The sequence below is a fragment of the Crassostrea angulata genome, chromosome 10 (assembly GCF_025612915.1).
Source record: "Crassostrea angulata isolate pt1a10 chromosome 10, ASM2561291v2, whole genome shotgun sequence".
Classification (NCBI taxonomy): domain Eukaryota; kingdom Metazoa; phylum Mollusca; class Bivalvia; order Ostreida; family Ostreidae; genus Magallana; species Magallana angulata.
Genome location: NC_069120.1, coordinates 15,224,280 through 15,239,960, shown reverse-complemented (window position 1 = coordinate 15,239,960; position 15,681 = coordinate 15,224,280). Strand labels below are relative to the sequence as shown.

Sequence of the window (15,681 nt, the reverse complement as noted above, 5' to 3'; positions counted from 1 at the left end):
CATCATAACCATGCATTTAGTTTTTAACAAATACCGGTACATATGGGAGTAGAGAAGAACATTTTCTAAGATTTAATACATTTTTACTATTTGACCATATTGGCCCCACCCTAGAGCCTGAACCCCTGACCAAGGGGTCATGAATTTCACAATTTAGGTTGAGGGATTCATGGACATTATAACCATGCATTTAGTTTTTAACAAATATATATGATAGTAGAGAAGAAGATTTTCTAAGATTTAATACATTTTTACTATTTGGCCATATTGGCCCCACCCTAGAGCCTGAACCCTTGACCTAGGGGTCATGAATTTCACAATTAAGGTAGAGGGCTTCATGGACATCATAATCATGCATCTAGTTTTCAAAAAATATATATGGTAGTAGAGAAGAAGATTTTCCAAGATTTAAAACATTTTTACTATATGGTCATATTGGCCCCACCCTAGAGCCAGAACCCCTGACCCAGGGGCCATAAATTTCACAATTTTGGTAGAGGGCTGTATGGACATCATAACCATGCAACCAGTTTTTTCCTCACATGCGTGGGAGTAGAGAAGAAGATTTTTGAAAATTTGGCTTTTTTTGCATATTTGGCCCTGCCCGTGGCACCCCAGGGGTGGTAGAGCCATGAATTTCACAATTTAGATTCTTCTTACCATAGAGATGCTTCACACCAAAAATGGTAACGATTGACCTGGTAGTTTTCAAGAAGAAGTTAAAATTGTAAAATTGTTAACGCACGACGCACGACGCACAACGCACGACGACGGACGAAGACCAATTGCAATAGGTCACCTGAGTGACTCAGGTGACCTAATAAGTATTAACACTCCAAAAACAAAGCAACCCCTAGTTTACTATCCTAATTTCTTTCTTTCTATATAACGTTTGTAAAGTTCAGTTCCCGCATGCACATTCAGTACTTTGATTTACAGGAATGAATAATTTTCATGAATAGCTTGATTCACTCCCTATAAAGATGTGTTATATTCTCCACCTTCATAATCTATTTGATATGAAATGATTTCTTCCATGCAACCCAAAATAATAGCATCTGAACTATCTATTCAATCCATTACAAAAATATAGACCCCAGGGTTTTAATTCAAAATATTTGTATTGTATTGAATTAAACAACACAAAAGCAAGCAAAACAAGTCATTTATCACTTCTGACTTCTAATTTAATAGCTTTTGTGTGATTTTTTTTAAAAAGCAGGGCCTGTACAACTTTAAATTTAAGTGGACAAAAGACTCTTTAAAATTCAAATTTCCTAAATGTTTTTTGCAGTACATGAAACAGTTCAAAGACAGATTTCTCCAAGATGAATATAATTCACGCATTTTTCAAATGCCTTCGAAAGTGGAATTCTGATTGCAGATTGAACTGAAACAGATATCAGAAAAACAAAGCAATAAAGCTCATCTCATTAGTACTACACAACTAGCTGTAACTAATGCAAACAGATAGCTGATAGAGAAACAATGCGCCACGCTTGTACCTCCTATATTTGATTCCCGTCAATGATAAAACCTTTGATCCAAAATCAAAACTGTGTATTCGGTGCTTAATATCAAATCTTATTTGTTGGATAATGCCATTAAATACCTGTGTCTAACCCTGCAATCAAGTTTAATATTTCACAGTATGTACTCAAGGTGCCAGACCCTTGAGCTGTATAAATGACTTCATTGTGAACACATTAGTAATGAAATGTTTTTAACCACTTTACGTTCCGTAAGTGGGCTTAGTGTCTTATTATAAGTCATGGGTATTCAGCTATTATTGGGTACAGAGGGTGAATACCAGGGTGAAAGAAATTGATACTTTTCAAAATGTAAAAGACCTTGCGATCAATGAATTGCCACTGATAGATAAAGAGTTTGTATTTGTGGGAAATACGGCGAAATCCCTGTCTTTACCTTGGATTAAATCCACCTTATTGATCAGTGAGAATAAACAGAGAATTTAAATGTCGCTCGTGTACAATATGCATATTTATGGTGAACACTCGGTTTTTCATGTGCACACAATGTGTGGAAACTTCAGAAAATGGCACTCCAGTTAAAGGAAAGAGGATCTCTGTTGAAAACAACAGCAGAAACTATTAAATGGGTACTTGTTTTAATAATTTATTATGTTTAAATATTTTCTGACGTGGAGATTTTTAAATTTTACATCGGTGTAGAGACAACAAACTTTAAGAAGCAAATAACTTTTTATTTACCATTAATTCTGGGATTGAGCGCTTTAAAAGTAGAGACGAGAAGATTACAGATGAAAGTGTGTATATGTTTACGAGGATGACTCAATGTTCAAATCTAACAACATACATTTACATGTTGACTAAGCGACTTGAATCAAGTGGAAAGAGCTCTCTAGTGACCAGTTTGTACCATGTCAAAAGCAAATTCACTGAACTCTTGTTCCATAACGGTTTCTGACAGGTAGATCAGGAAGAGTAAAAAGCCATTGGAAGGGATGATTTTACCCCATAAATCGGTACATTGAATGAAGTGTGAAAATTTAGACAAAAAAAGATTTTTAAGATAAAGAAGTATGACATTCAGAATGAAAAACTTCAAACTTTTGGAAAAAGCTGCTGGTGAATTGGTGAGAGCCATAACCCTTGGAGACATAGAAGAAATTCAGAAAGTGCTCAACAAGTATAAAAAGTTACGCCCCGACTTGAGCACCACCATCACCTCCGACGGGACCACGGCTCTTCACTTCATAGCCAGATGGCATCGCCAGACGATACTGGAGATGATATTGGAACCAGGCATTGAAATAAATGTTCACGACAATGATGGTGCTACTCCTCTACAGACAGCCTTTCTTCACAACAACCTGGACACTGCAAAATGTTTCATAGAATATGGTGCTGATGTGAATGAATCCAGCTCTATAAAAACTGGTGCTAAAATCATACACAAGATGGTGACCACAGGTAGGCTAAATGCTGCTAACATCCTTATAGAGTGTGGAGCTTCTATCAACTCAGCAGACAAAATGGGACGTACTCCTTTACACCTTGCTATGATCAGGAATGATCCCAGCATGGCCAAACTTCTGTTGGAGAAAGGAGCAGAAATAGATGCTTGTGACCACAATGGCATTAACTCTCTCCACTTGTCCATAATATACCAACACCCAGATATAACCAAACTGCTTATACAATATAATGCTAATATTTCCTTCAAAGACAAGTCCGGGATGCTTCCTCTGCACTTATCTGTGTCGGCTGGCTTCTTGGACATCACCAAACTGATACTCAAGAAAAGCAATGCTCATATCAATACCAAGGAGAGACTCATGGGAAGAACCCCACTGCACCTGGCCTGTGCAATCAACCACTTGCCCATCACCAAACTTCTGATTGACAATGGAGCAGACATCAATCTGACCACAAATTTCCGAAAATCTCCATTACACATTGCGTCGACCAACAAGGCCTCTGAGATAGTTACCCTACTATTGAGAAATGAAGCAAATGTGAACATTATGAGCATTGGCAATAAAACAGCCCTACACAATGCCATTGAGGCAGGACAAGTGAGTATTACCTACTCCCTATTACAATACGGAGCTAATTTGAATCTCCGAGATCTCCATGGTCATACCCCTCTCCATTACGCTGCTAGAATGGGAAGCTCAGACTGTATCAATGCCCTGCTCAGGTTTGGTGTCAATGTGAACAGTTACGACAATACCCAGAAAACTGCTCTGCATTTTGCCGTTATGAATGGCCACATTGATACTGCTCTGTGCTTGATTCGTGGTGGAATTAATTTCAGCACAAGAGATGAGGAAAACAAAACGGCAATGGATTATGATGAGACTGGAAGACTGAATGAAATATTAACAAAAATGTTTAAAGTATAATATATTTATTCTGATTGTGAAAAATTTTTTGTTACCAGACACGATATGGAATCTTTCCTTGTGATTAACCGTGAATGACTTGTACCCAATAACACTGTCACCATATATTTTATCATGAGACACTGTTTTATGCCTAGTTACCTGCTATTAAACAAAGTGAGAAAATGACATTCGATTTTCCTTGACCTAATGGTGATTTTATCTTTTTTCCTACAGATCTACAAAAGACCGAAATTGATTCAAGGGTTAAAAAGGAGATTTAAATTTTAAAACCTAGCTTTTTATATGTTAAACTGAAAATCTAAGTGTAAATAAGCCATAAAGAAGGTGAGAAATGCCTGTTTTTAGTTGGTCTAGGTAAATTGCAATTTACAAAAAAATAAAAATATTTCATTAATAAATTATGGCAAATTGCTGTTAGCATTTTAAACACCTGGTCAATAATGAAAGGTACAAAGGAGAAAGGTAGCCTAACAGTGAGCTGGAGAAACATTTGGTGTTTGTCTTCCCCTTTTATATATTGACATACCAGTGTATACATATACATGTAGTACTCTCGGGATGGTTATTAAAAGAATTCTAATTGGAATTTAAAGTGTTATTTGACACATTTTCTTCAACATGAGGGACTAGCTCTTTAATGAAACAGAATTCATCTTTTTCTTGCCACCGACCAATCCCATAGACAAAAGAATTGTTTGTGTCCCACCCAAAAGATGTAATTGAATAAAAAAAATTTCACTTTTCAAGTGGTTTCAGGTTTTTTTTCAATTACACACCTGACAAAGTGCAGTAAAATTTATCCTTATTGGGCAATAAATGTCTCGATATTTGATACTCTAAAATTCAACAGTCTAAACTTGTTTGAACAAGCAAAACCAGAAATCAAATATTTAACACATGAATATATAAAAAAATTCTCTTAATTTGCTCATAAAAATATATTTATTAAAACTTATTAATATAAGTTCAATAATTTTTATGAACTATATAGTTAAATGTATTTGATATAAATTTTGAAAAGGTATCAGAATCTAACAGATTTGAAGTTCTTAAGTTTCTATCAGGTAAATGTGTCCAAAAGGAAGGAGATGAACAAGCTATAGGATTAAATAAAAGGTTATGGGTCCAAATATCCAAACAAAAAACAAAAACTCCAAGCATTTTTAAATAACAAAAGGAAGAGGCAATAATTTCAGGACATTTCAGAGAGGAATTTTATCAATAACCATGAACTTGAAATAATTATTTTTCGTTTATATACATGAATCCATTTAGAGTTTGTGAAATTTTTTTTGTTCTATATGTAATTCTGCACCATTAAATCTTTACTTAACAATAATTCTACATGTACTCATGCTAATTTAAAGATTCTATGCATTGACAATTATAGGTCTAAGACTAATTAATCTGAGGTAATCTGCCTAATGCTTGACAACTGTTGTTTAACATTGATTGTACATGCAAATGCATGCATGAAAATCATTAATACAAGTTTTTAAAAATCAGAGAAGTCAATATGCAGGAGGTGCACCCATTGTTTCTGACTTTCATGAGTCGACACACTTCAGCAAATATTTGGTGCCTGTCCTAAATGTTGTTCCCTAAGTTGCTAGGCAGTAAACTCAAGGCACAAATCCCACTTTAGATCAACATATTACAATCTTCTATTCCCAGTAGGCAAAAATTCAATATTTAATAGATTTGTCATGGAAATTGAGGTTCCAACTTTAATTGCATTACCCAGTACTTTCTCTATATCTATTCAACACTCCAACCATTCCTTTAAAAAACCCTTCCTGTGAATAAAAAATTGTCAATAATATAATATCCTATTGAAAATTGCCTACAGAAAGGTTTTGGATACACATAAAATCTGGCCAGATAATGAAATATGAAATGGATCAATACATGCATTAATAACCCAATCATAAAAGAGTCCCTGAATTCCACACTTGCCTTTTATGGTTGGAATTTTCTTTGAGGGTTTGATGCAAAGGTCAGGGCAATGACAACGCTAGCGATATTGATATACCTGATTGGAAATGCTCTCTGGATGCTTTGATGTCACTTTCCACCAAAGTGTAAATAACAGATTAATATCAATCTAATCAAAATGTTCTGTTCAGCCGATTCTATGCCCCATACATGACATTGCAGATAAAAGTAGGGCTCTAATGTGTATGAAAAGATTTCCTGAAAGTCTGTATTTATAAAGTGTTGCTTTTGATCATGAATGCATGCTCTTTCTCATTTCAGAAATTGTTTTAAAATAATTCTATAACTTTTCAGGGTATTCAATGTCCTTTATGGATATCAACGCTCTATTCTTTTGAAAAGGGGGTGGGTTCATGTATATCACAAATCGATGACTACCTTTGGCATCGAAAGATTTTGTCTCATTATCAATGATAAATGAAGTGTGGTTTTATAAGGCTGCCGGTAAACCAATGCCATGGTAGAGCTGGCGCATGACAGAGAGAGGGACATTACATGTCACTGATTAAATACCATGTCAAAAGCCAGGTGTTAAAATAGCAGCTTGATAAGAATTACCTCAATGATGAAAGTCACAAAGATTGAACTTTGTATTCAAAAACAGATTGAAGGACAACAGCACTCAATGTTCACATGAGTATCACTCAGTAATATACTTATAGAAAGATGCAAATATTTCAATCATTTTAAAACCACTTTAAAAACCCTGTAAGTGCATATACGATGATAAAGGCCTGTAATTTCATTCTTTTATGAAATACAAATATATCTGGGCAAAAAATTAAGTCAAGTCAATGAAAAGAGGTAGATTGAATAGTTATTATATATTGAGGAATGCCTATGGTGTTAACTTTAAATTTGTTTTTAACCTCTTTCACCCAAGAAAGGAGAAAACTCTAATGAGTTAATGAGAATTGAAGAAGACAGTACCATTATGATATTACTTATATTTTCTTATGATCAGATATTGCAAAAACATCTGTTGTTTGGCTGTTAAGTGATACCAAAGAATAAAGATTTACTGGTATAAACAGGCAAATAGTTACACTGATAAGAAGCTCTATCTTCATTAAGTGTAATTAGTTTGTAAGCCTTTAAATAAAAATACAGAAGAGGAGATAACCCCGACAGGTATTACCGGTATACTTGCTCAATATGAAAAACACCTTTTAAGAATATTTCTTTGATTCAAAATATTTATTTGGAGCCAAAAACAAAGCAATTGCAGAAAACTGCAAAAACACTTGAAATTTTCTAATGCTTGTTGTCATTAAACAGCATCAACTAATTAGTGATTTAATAGAGGCATACAGCATATGAAATGCACATACATGAACCAAACGTTGCAAAATAACTAGTCATCAGTAGATGCAGTACTTTAGATTAATGAGTGCTTTGATGTGTTTGTCCCCTGACGTGTGTCATTGGTGTGAACCTGACCTGATTGAGTTTTTCCCCTGACAAGTGTTATTGGTGTGAGCCTGAACTGACTGAATTTATCCCCTGACATATTGACATGAGTTATTGGTGTGAGCCTGACCTGACTGAATTTATCCCCTGACATGAGTTATTGGTGTGAGCCTGAACTGACTGAATTTATCCCCTGACATGAGTTATTGGTGTGAGCCTGACCTGATTGAGTTTGTCCCCTGACATGAGTTATTGGTGTGAGCCTGACCTGATTGAGTTTGTCCCCTGACATGTGTTATTGGTGTGAGCCTGAACTGGTTGAGTTTGTACCCTGACATGAGTTATTGGTGTGAGCCTGACCTGACTGAGTTAGTCCCCTGACATGAGTTATTGGTGTGAGCCTGACCTGACTGAGTTAGTCCCCTGACATGAGTTATTGGTGTGGGCCTGACCTGACTGAGTTAGTCCCCTGACATGAGTTATTGGTGTCAGCCTGACCTGATTGAGTTTGTCCCCTGACATGGCTGCCTCCAGCACACAATGTAGACATGAGTCTGTAGCTCCTGGCTCTGTACCCTCAGTATGCTGGGGCTCCGTCTCTGTACTCGCTTCCTTCACCTGACAGAACAAATAAACAGAAGCCACTCAATGAAAATTTGAAAGCTATTTATCGGTTCACATTCCAAATGATAATGTTGTGTTAAACTTTGTCCCTTATTCTTTTTCTCTGATTGCTAAACATTATCGATATAAAGATAAAGCATTCATTGAAAATTAAATAAATTATTGTGTTTACTTGATAAATCTAATACATCATTAGTAAAATACCTGCTAAAAACTATGGTCTTTTGAAGACAAGGACAAACAGATGTAAACATTTTTACAGCACAGTCTTACAGGTAAGGTGTAAAATTCAGCTGATTTTAAGATAGTGCCTATTTTAAAATACTCAACAATAACAATAGTGGTTCCATTTATTTTACCTCTTCATCTCTATTGTGTGGTGTTATTTGTTGCTGCTGTGGGTTTTGAGGGATTTGAACCTGGTCTTTGGCTGAATGGTTCCGCTCCAGTGCTTCTCCGGCTGTGTGGTTCCGCTCCAATGCTCCTCCGGCTGACATGGCCCGCCGACTCATCTCCAACTTTAGGTCCAGCTTGTCCTTCAGCATGGATGACATGGGGCGGGGGTTGGTGTTTAGAGACTAAGGGAAAACACAGTAAAACAGAAACCTTAGATAATGCCACCTTCTGACATTAATTCATACCTTAATGTTCACATAGGTATATGTAATATAAGTACTACATAAGTTATAATGCTTGAATATAGGAAATCTCAGTTGTTATCTGTACAGGAGATTTTAGTTGATTAATTTAATCATATAAAATTCCAGAATCCTCCTCCCTATCTAGATGCATGCATAAAATGTCACAACATTTAATCTGAATACCTGTAAACATCTAAGAAAAAAATAAATCTGAAACTACTGGTACCTGTTTTCTAAATTCTAATCAAAATAAAAATTTCCTCTGAAATACCATGCATGCACATGTGTTTTTTGTAATTAGCTTGATAGTTGAAACAAAATAATGTACAATGATTATTTCATGCAATTCTTTTTCAAAAACCAAATATGACTTCCTGCTCTATCTGAAATAGTTGTCTTATAGTATAAACACTTTCTACAAAAAACATACAGGTGCAATGTTCACATTCACTTTTTTGACAATGTCAACACTCAAGGAAATAACTCAACTGGCAATGTGATATCTAGTAAGCAAACAGTGGTTGTAGGCTATTTCTTGAACCATTAGCTATAAAACTGAAACAGTCTGTCCTGAAATTCTGGCAAAACACTGATCTGGCCATGCACATTACACCATAGGTTGGTGGCGTGTCATGTTGCCACAACATTCATGTCTACCACATTGTGGCAGCTTACGCTTACCCTGAATATAGTTACATGACGAAATAGACGATCTGGCAAAATTCCCATGATCAATTCATAATGCTGGGAGTAGAGAGGTTCAAAATTAAATGCATGTTTGTCTTAACAAATATTTTTTTTCAGAGATAAAGCTATGCTAAAAGAGAAGAATTAGAAGAAAATTTGTATAAACACTCCAAGCTAGAAGTCTCTGAATACATGGTAAATGAAATCTTAAAAGTCCAAATACAAATCAAAATACAAATTCTTGAAATTTCTTTTCATTGAAGATTTTCAATGATTACCAAAGGTGGTAAATTCTGTTTGATCCTAACATGCTTTTTCTAAAACAAAGTGCAAAAAAACAGTGACCATAAATTTTTAATAAAGCTTTAAAAAATAAAATGAGTTACTCTAGATTAAAGGCAAAACCAAGACAAAAATAACATATTTTTTATACAAATTTATTACATCAGGTCTAATATTTAAAAAGAGTTATCTTAAAAAAGTTAAACTCTATTTTTATAAAAGATGGCCCTACCTTTGTTTTTGGTGTCTCAGGGGGTGTTACAGGGGGTACCCTGGGGGAGTAAATGAGGGGGGCGTTGGGGTCAATGGAGGACATCCAGTCTGGGGTATTGGGTCTCGCTGTTTTGTCCGCCATGCTTGCTTTCAGTTCTAGCTCCCGCTGCAAGTCTTCAACTGTATGCAAGGTCAGCCTGAAATTCATCAAGAATAAATGAATATCTAATAAATTACACAATTTAGTACATAATTGATATTTTTTTTTAACCTTCATATCTGAATATTTTTACCCATAGAGATATTAGTACATGTACATAATTTAAATGAAAATGTTATATTTACTATCCATGTAAAGTTAGTTAGTTTTCTACATATTCAAAAAAAGTGATTTGTAAACATAATAACATGCAAGTACACAAAAAAAGAGAAAGAATCAAATAAATCTGGATCACTGGAAATGTGCATAACCTGGTACAATATTTTTTCAAGCTGTGAGAAATATTACACAGTAGTATCATGCACAGATGGCCATCATGCTGTGATCAAATGTGAATTCAAAATAGAAAAAAAAAAAGACTGACAATCCGTTTCTGATTTTCACTTTGGATATAATTTTTGACTCAAGGTTACATGTAGTGAATTGGATGGCAATACCTATCATTTCATGCAATTACAATATCAATTAATTTTACATTGCAATAAATAGGAAGTTTAATACAGATACATATACTGTTTATGGAATTTCATCTAATATTGGTAGTTTTGTTAAAATATAAAAGTTGGGTTACTGTCTAGAAAAGTAATACTTATTATCAAATTCAGCTCTGTAAAAGTAAAAAGACGAGCAAATTGAAAATTACTGTAACTCAATCACCTTTCCTTTATTTAAAAACCCTCTTTTCACTGCATACTTCTTTCAGGATATGATTTTGCAGTTATCTCCCATTATCTCTAGAAAAAGCTGCTATCTACATTGTACATATGACATAATTTGTGATAAATTCACATACTCTTTACAACTTGTTAGATCAAATTAAAGTAAATGATAACTATATTTCAGGTAGTTTACCAAACCAAGCAAGTAAATGCAAATTTTCCTATGGAAATTTGTTCTAAGTAAAATAAAAAGCAAAAAAGTTGAAAATGAACGAAAAAAATGCATACTTTTATGCTACATGTGTTTCATTTTTTCTAAGTCCAAAAAACATTTTCCGTCAGTGTAAAGAGGGTCTTTATGAAGATAAAAAGTAAAAATGAGAGAATAATGATCCCAAGTTTTGTCTATTCAAAAGATTCTAGTACAATGGTTTGAGAAGAAACAGAGAAAACAGCTAATTTTATTAAAAGTAGTATATGTTTTTGTATAGTTGTTTTTTTTCCCTTTTAATGCAGAGTATGAAAGAAAGCAATGTATAGCAGATTTGTTTAAAAGGATAGATAGAATAATAAGTGTATAAAAATGCACGGAAAATAGAAGATTTAACAAATAATCATTTCTGTACCAGTACCTGTTTTTATACTTAAATGTTGCTACAAATTCCAAGAGTAAACTGAAACACAAGTTGGAACAAATACAAGTTATAAGACATATGTTATGATTTAATTTTGATATTTTAAAAAGAATACATGTATTTGCTTCAAACCTTTAAAAAAACAAACCCAATTACCTGTTGATACATGTATCCCTAAGAAAAATATTGTTTAAAAATGTTTGACACTAGCTGTCAGTCATTTTAAGTCAAGTAAATAAAAACCATAACTAATAAAACCTGTTCCAAACAAGCAATAAATTAACCATGTTGGCTTTTCTGTGATGTTGAAATAAACAAGTACCTGTCTCCGATTGCTCCCTTTGGTTTCCAGAAAGAGAGAGCCTCGTCCCACATCAGTTGCTCCATGTTGACGTACGTGTAGTGGTCCTCACTGGCCTTCAGTTTGCTCTCCATGGCACCATTCGCAACTACAAACAAAATAGAATCAAAGCTCTACAATATATAACTTTGAATTAAGAAAACAACTTTTTGTAAAATCTATATGTATAAAATCTATGAGCAATCAAATCAAGATTCAAACTCTCTGATTTGAGCCTTGTATTAGAATGTAATCTGGTGGGAATATCTTCAACTGATTATTTAAGGTGGAATGCTACACCAAAATTTTATTTTATGGATCATTAGAGTATCATTTCTAAAGCAAGATTGTGTTGTTCAGAGAAGGATATACGCCCTTGATTTTTTTGCATTTTTTACTAAAAGGTTTCTATAGAACATGTTTCTTTAGAAAATTTTATCGATAGGTTTGAAAAAATATAATCAAAAGATGTTTTTTATTTACATAAATAATTTTTTAATAAAAAATTTAAAACATCTTGTTCACATTACTGGTTTTGGTTTATTAGATATTTATATTATGCATTTATTCACATCAAATTTTAAACTCTACATTGTGTTACTTGCAACCAAAACAGATTTTCCACCCTTTCGTAAAAAATACAACAAAATTCGTATAAAATAATTACACATGTAGGGGCATATATCCTTCTTTGAACAACGCAATCATGTTTCAGAAATGATACTCTAACGTTCCATAAAATAAAATTTTGGTGTAACATTCCACCTTAAGACTAAGATAAATGCAAAATAATTCCACCTCATATATAAAGTCAAGTTCAGAAAATTATGATGCAGTTCAATTACTCTCACCCTTTTGTATTTCTAAATGTTGATGTACTGGGTAATAAATCTTTGTGTCTTAGAAAATAAGCTGAGTGTTAAAAAATGAATATTAGTATCAAGGTCTTGTTTCTAATCCATACCTGGTACTGAGTCCATAGCAACAAGTGCAACAAATGGTTGTGGCAGAGACACTATTTTCCCCAAAGTCTAAAAGAAAACAAGAACAAATAAATGAATAATATTTTGAATACTGGTATCTGTTTAAGGACAAAAATTTTCAATCAAATTAAAAAATGTGTAAAGTAATTGATACAGAACAAGTTAAAATAGGTACCTGTGGTCCAAGAAGCAATGGATCTCCCAGATCTAAAATAAGTGTATAATATATATGATATAATAACGATTACTCCTTCGAGACATTTGATCAATATCACCACTTTTGTGCTTTTCCACCATCTGTTTTACTAGTTATTTCCCTTTCATAAGTTTGCAAATTGCCTTACGTGGAAATTTCTTGCGGTTCCTTTCAGCACTCCTTCTAGCACTAAGAACTCTTGGTGGGTCCTTCTCTGGACTAGTGATTCCCTTGGCATGGAATTCAGCCATTTCCAAAGATCCAGAATTTCTCATTGGCAATGCTTTCCTTGCCTGTAATTAAATAACAAAAGTCTGTACATTTAAGCTTCAATCTTTAATGAATAAAAATCATTTGATAGCATACTGCAAAAGGAAAATATCAAAATACATATACATGTATATTTTGTTTTAACAAAAATATGACTTTGTATTGACAACAAATTTTACCGTCAAAATCTCATCACACTTGGACATCTTCGGAGCTTTATTGCTGATATTAAGGGACTGCTCCTGGACCTTCTGTAGCAGCAGTTCTGACAGTTCTTCGTACAACCGACGTACCTCCCCCTGTCATAACAAAAGAATTCAGTTTTATCAATCAGTGTGCAAGCTTTGATATCTTTATCATTGATTAACAATCGCTGAAACCAAACTATAGTTGAATCTTATGATAAGTTGAGTACTTTTTACAGTGTACAAACAAATTTGACTAGTCTATAAAATCTTTTGTATTTGACTGAAAACGAATTATGTACCCCTTCTTGTGACACATTGGTTGATACAGCCGTGATTTTGTCTTTGATATCAAGATCTCCAGTAGCTGTGACCACTAAATTCATCACGCCTGAAAAAATGAATAACATCTCATTATGACTTTTAAACACCTCGACTTAACCTAATAATTTGTCATTCATTCAAGATGGAGTCCTGACAGAGTGTGTTCTAGCCTGTCACATTGTCATGATTGAAATGATCGGTGTGTGACTGATCTCTCATATATATGTACTCACCTACATCCTTGGCAACATACTGAAAGAAGGCTGGAACAATACACAACAGCTGCACCACCTCTGATGCCAGCAAGCTCTTGTAGTCATAGTACCTGCCACAAAATGGTTTCTAGTAATCACTCCGAACATTAGTTAGCTTTAAATTTTATACTGTTCTTTCATTACTATTCATGCGCATCAATTTTTTGTGGATTTTGTAAATTTCAGTTTTGAAGATAACTTAATATCTGGACAAAGGAACAATCAATTAAATATAGTGGTCAAATATTTTGCTTTCATCAACATTTGATAGCATGGACAACAAATATTAATGACACAAAAGTATAGGTATTCAGTTTTCCAGACATACTTGTATATACCGGTATACTAAGTTTTCCAGACAGACTTGAACATATACTAAGTTTTTCAGACAGATTTGAGACGGACTTACAAGGTGTTGAGTTTTGACTTGACTGCAGTTTGTTTGGCGTTTGAGGAGTGGCTCAGTTTGACGAGCTCACTGACAGTATAGAAGAGGCACAAGTACAACTTGTCATACAACCCACCATCCTGCAAAAAAAAAAAACTGTTTTAAAATGTATAGTTACTGTAGTTATTTAACAACAATCGGAAGGATAATTCTGTTGGCAAAATAAAAATTCAAAAATGTAATAATTTGTGAGCAGTTTTATTTTTATTGAACTTTGATAAAATCATGAAACATATTGATATGGATTTTTTCATGCACAGACACTTGAAGACATGCTTTTAAAACACACTGAAATAAGAGTCAGTTTGTTCAACAGATGTCTGTGACAAGTCACCTCACCTCTTTGTCATCTTTATCAATTTTCACAGCTCCTAGCAGAATACACACCAACAGACATCTCACATCTCTTGGTAACAGGAAAAGGTCCATGGAGTAAACTTGTCTGAAAAGCAGTACAGGTGTGCGGTAACTTCAACATTAATTGTAAGTTCAAAATTTAAATGGCAAAAATCTTTCGAGATTTCAGAAAATTATTTGTCTGTACCATGCAGCTAGCTCATAACAGACTCTCGGTGGTATTTCTCTGATTTTGACTTACCCTATCTTATTGAGTTTGGCTGTGTCCAGTGTTTCTTTGACAAGATGAGTTGGTAACACAAACTCCAATGAAGCCTGCATCACAATAAATAAAATGTAGAATTTTTGTTTCTGCTGTAACAATGATCAGGTATAATGCTAAATATCAACATTTTAAAATATAATAAAAAAGGAGGATAACACATCAGTGATTTGAGTTTCATTATACACATGTATACATGATTCTATCCTATCATTGATCAGAAAGAGTATCTACATACGACTAGAAACAGGAGGAGCATGTTACATCTCTCTCTGTCCTCAGGACGAGCCTCCAAAAGGTCCTCAATAAATGCCCTCCTGTACTTCATTACTTGGAACTCTCTGTAAGAATAGAGTATGCAAATCAATAGCTGAATTCAACTGATGCATTGACATGATAATGAGCAGAAAATAGTTTTATATGCTCAAAGTGTTCACCTCAGAATCAAAAGGGTCTTTTATTCCTTGAGGATTACCAGAATGTGAAGTTTGACATGTTAAGCAAAATGTTCTCATGATATAAACAGACAATATTTTCCTATGTCAATTTTTTCTACCCTTGACTTTGTGACCATAGAGTCATCCTCATTTCATAACAGTATACCAAATTTAATGTATGTCAGTCGAAGGTTCTGCATACATGTAATAATAAGTTGAAGACCAAAAAACTGTACAGGAGCCTTAAAAAACTGGAATTTGGGTGAAAAAAACCTGTATACTGCCTATCTTTGATCTCAAAATCATACAATTTATCTTCCTTTGAACCAAGTTTGATGCATGTCCAGGAAGGAGTCTTTAAGTTATT

At 34.0% G+C, this 15,681-nt stretch overlaps 2 protein-coding genes across 2 annotated transcripts in view; one reads left to right on the top strand and one right to left on the bottom strand.

Annotated features, from left to right (window-relative positions):
- The window catches only part of LOC128165636 (uncharacterized), a 66,339-nt gene that overhangs the window by 25,267 nt on the left and 25,391 nt on the right, over window positions 1–15,681 (bottom strand). Inside the window, exons 12-26 of the mRNA XM_052830361.1 lie at window positions 15,116–15,218; window positions 14,857–14,930; window positions 14,598–14,700; window positions 14,220–14,338; window positions 13,790–13,881; window positions 13,535–13,623; window positions 13,227–13,346; window positions 12,926–13,070; window positions 12,757–12,788; window positions 12,563–12,629; window positions 11,581–11,707; window positions 9,764–9,941; window positions 9,244–9,306; window positions 8,281–8,499; window positions 7,796–7,915 (exon numbers count right to left, since the gene is read on the bottom strand). Coding sequence (XP_052686321.1) covers window positions 7,796–7,915; window positions 8,281–8,499; window positions 9,244–9,306; window positions 9,764–9,941; window positions 11,581–11,707; window positions 12,563–12,629; window positions 12,757–12,788; window positions 12,926–13,070; window positions 13,227–13,346; window positions 13,535–13,623; window positions 13,790–13,881; window positions 14,220–14,338; window positions 14,598–14,700; window positions 14,857–14,930; window positions 15,116–15,218 — 1,651 coding nt within the window. The remainder of the gene's footprint in view (window positions 1–7,795; window positions 7,916–8,280; window positions 8,500–9,243; window positions 9,307–9,763; window positions 9,942–11,580; window positions 11,708–12,562; window positions 12,630–12,756; window positions 12,789–12,925; window positions 13,071–13,226; window positions 13,347–13,534; window positions 13,624–13,789; window positions 13,882–14,219; window positions 14,339–14,597; window positions 14,701–14,856; window positions 14,931–15,115; window positions 15,219–15,681) is intronic.
- LOC128165633 (serine/threonine-protein phosphatase 6 regulatory ankyrin repeat subunit B-like) lies at window positions 1,639–4,059 on the top strand. Its single transcript, XM_052830358.1, has one exon. It carries the CDS (start codon window positions 2,564–2,566, stop codon window positions 3,887–3,889), a length of 1,326 nt encoding a protein of 441 aa, XP_052686318.1. The 5' UTR covers window positions 1,639–2,563; the 3' UTR covers window positions 3,890–4,059.

Coding starts and splice junctions, on each gene's coding strand:
- LOC128165633 (XM_052830358.1), top strand. CDS start 2,564: ATGACATTCAGAATGAAAAACTTCAAACTTTTGGAAAAAGCTGCTGGT.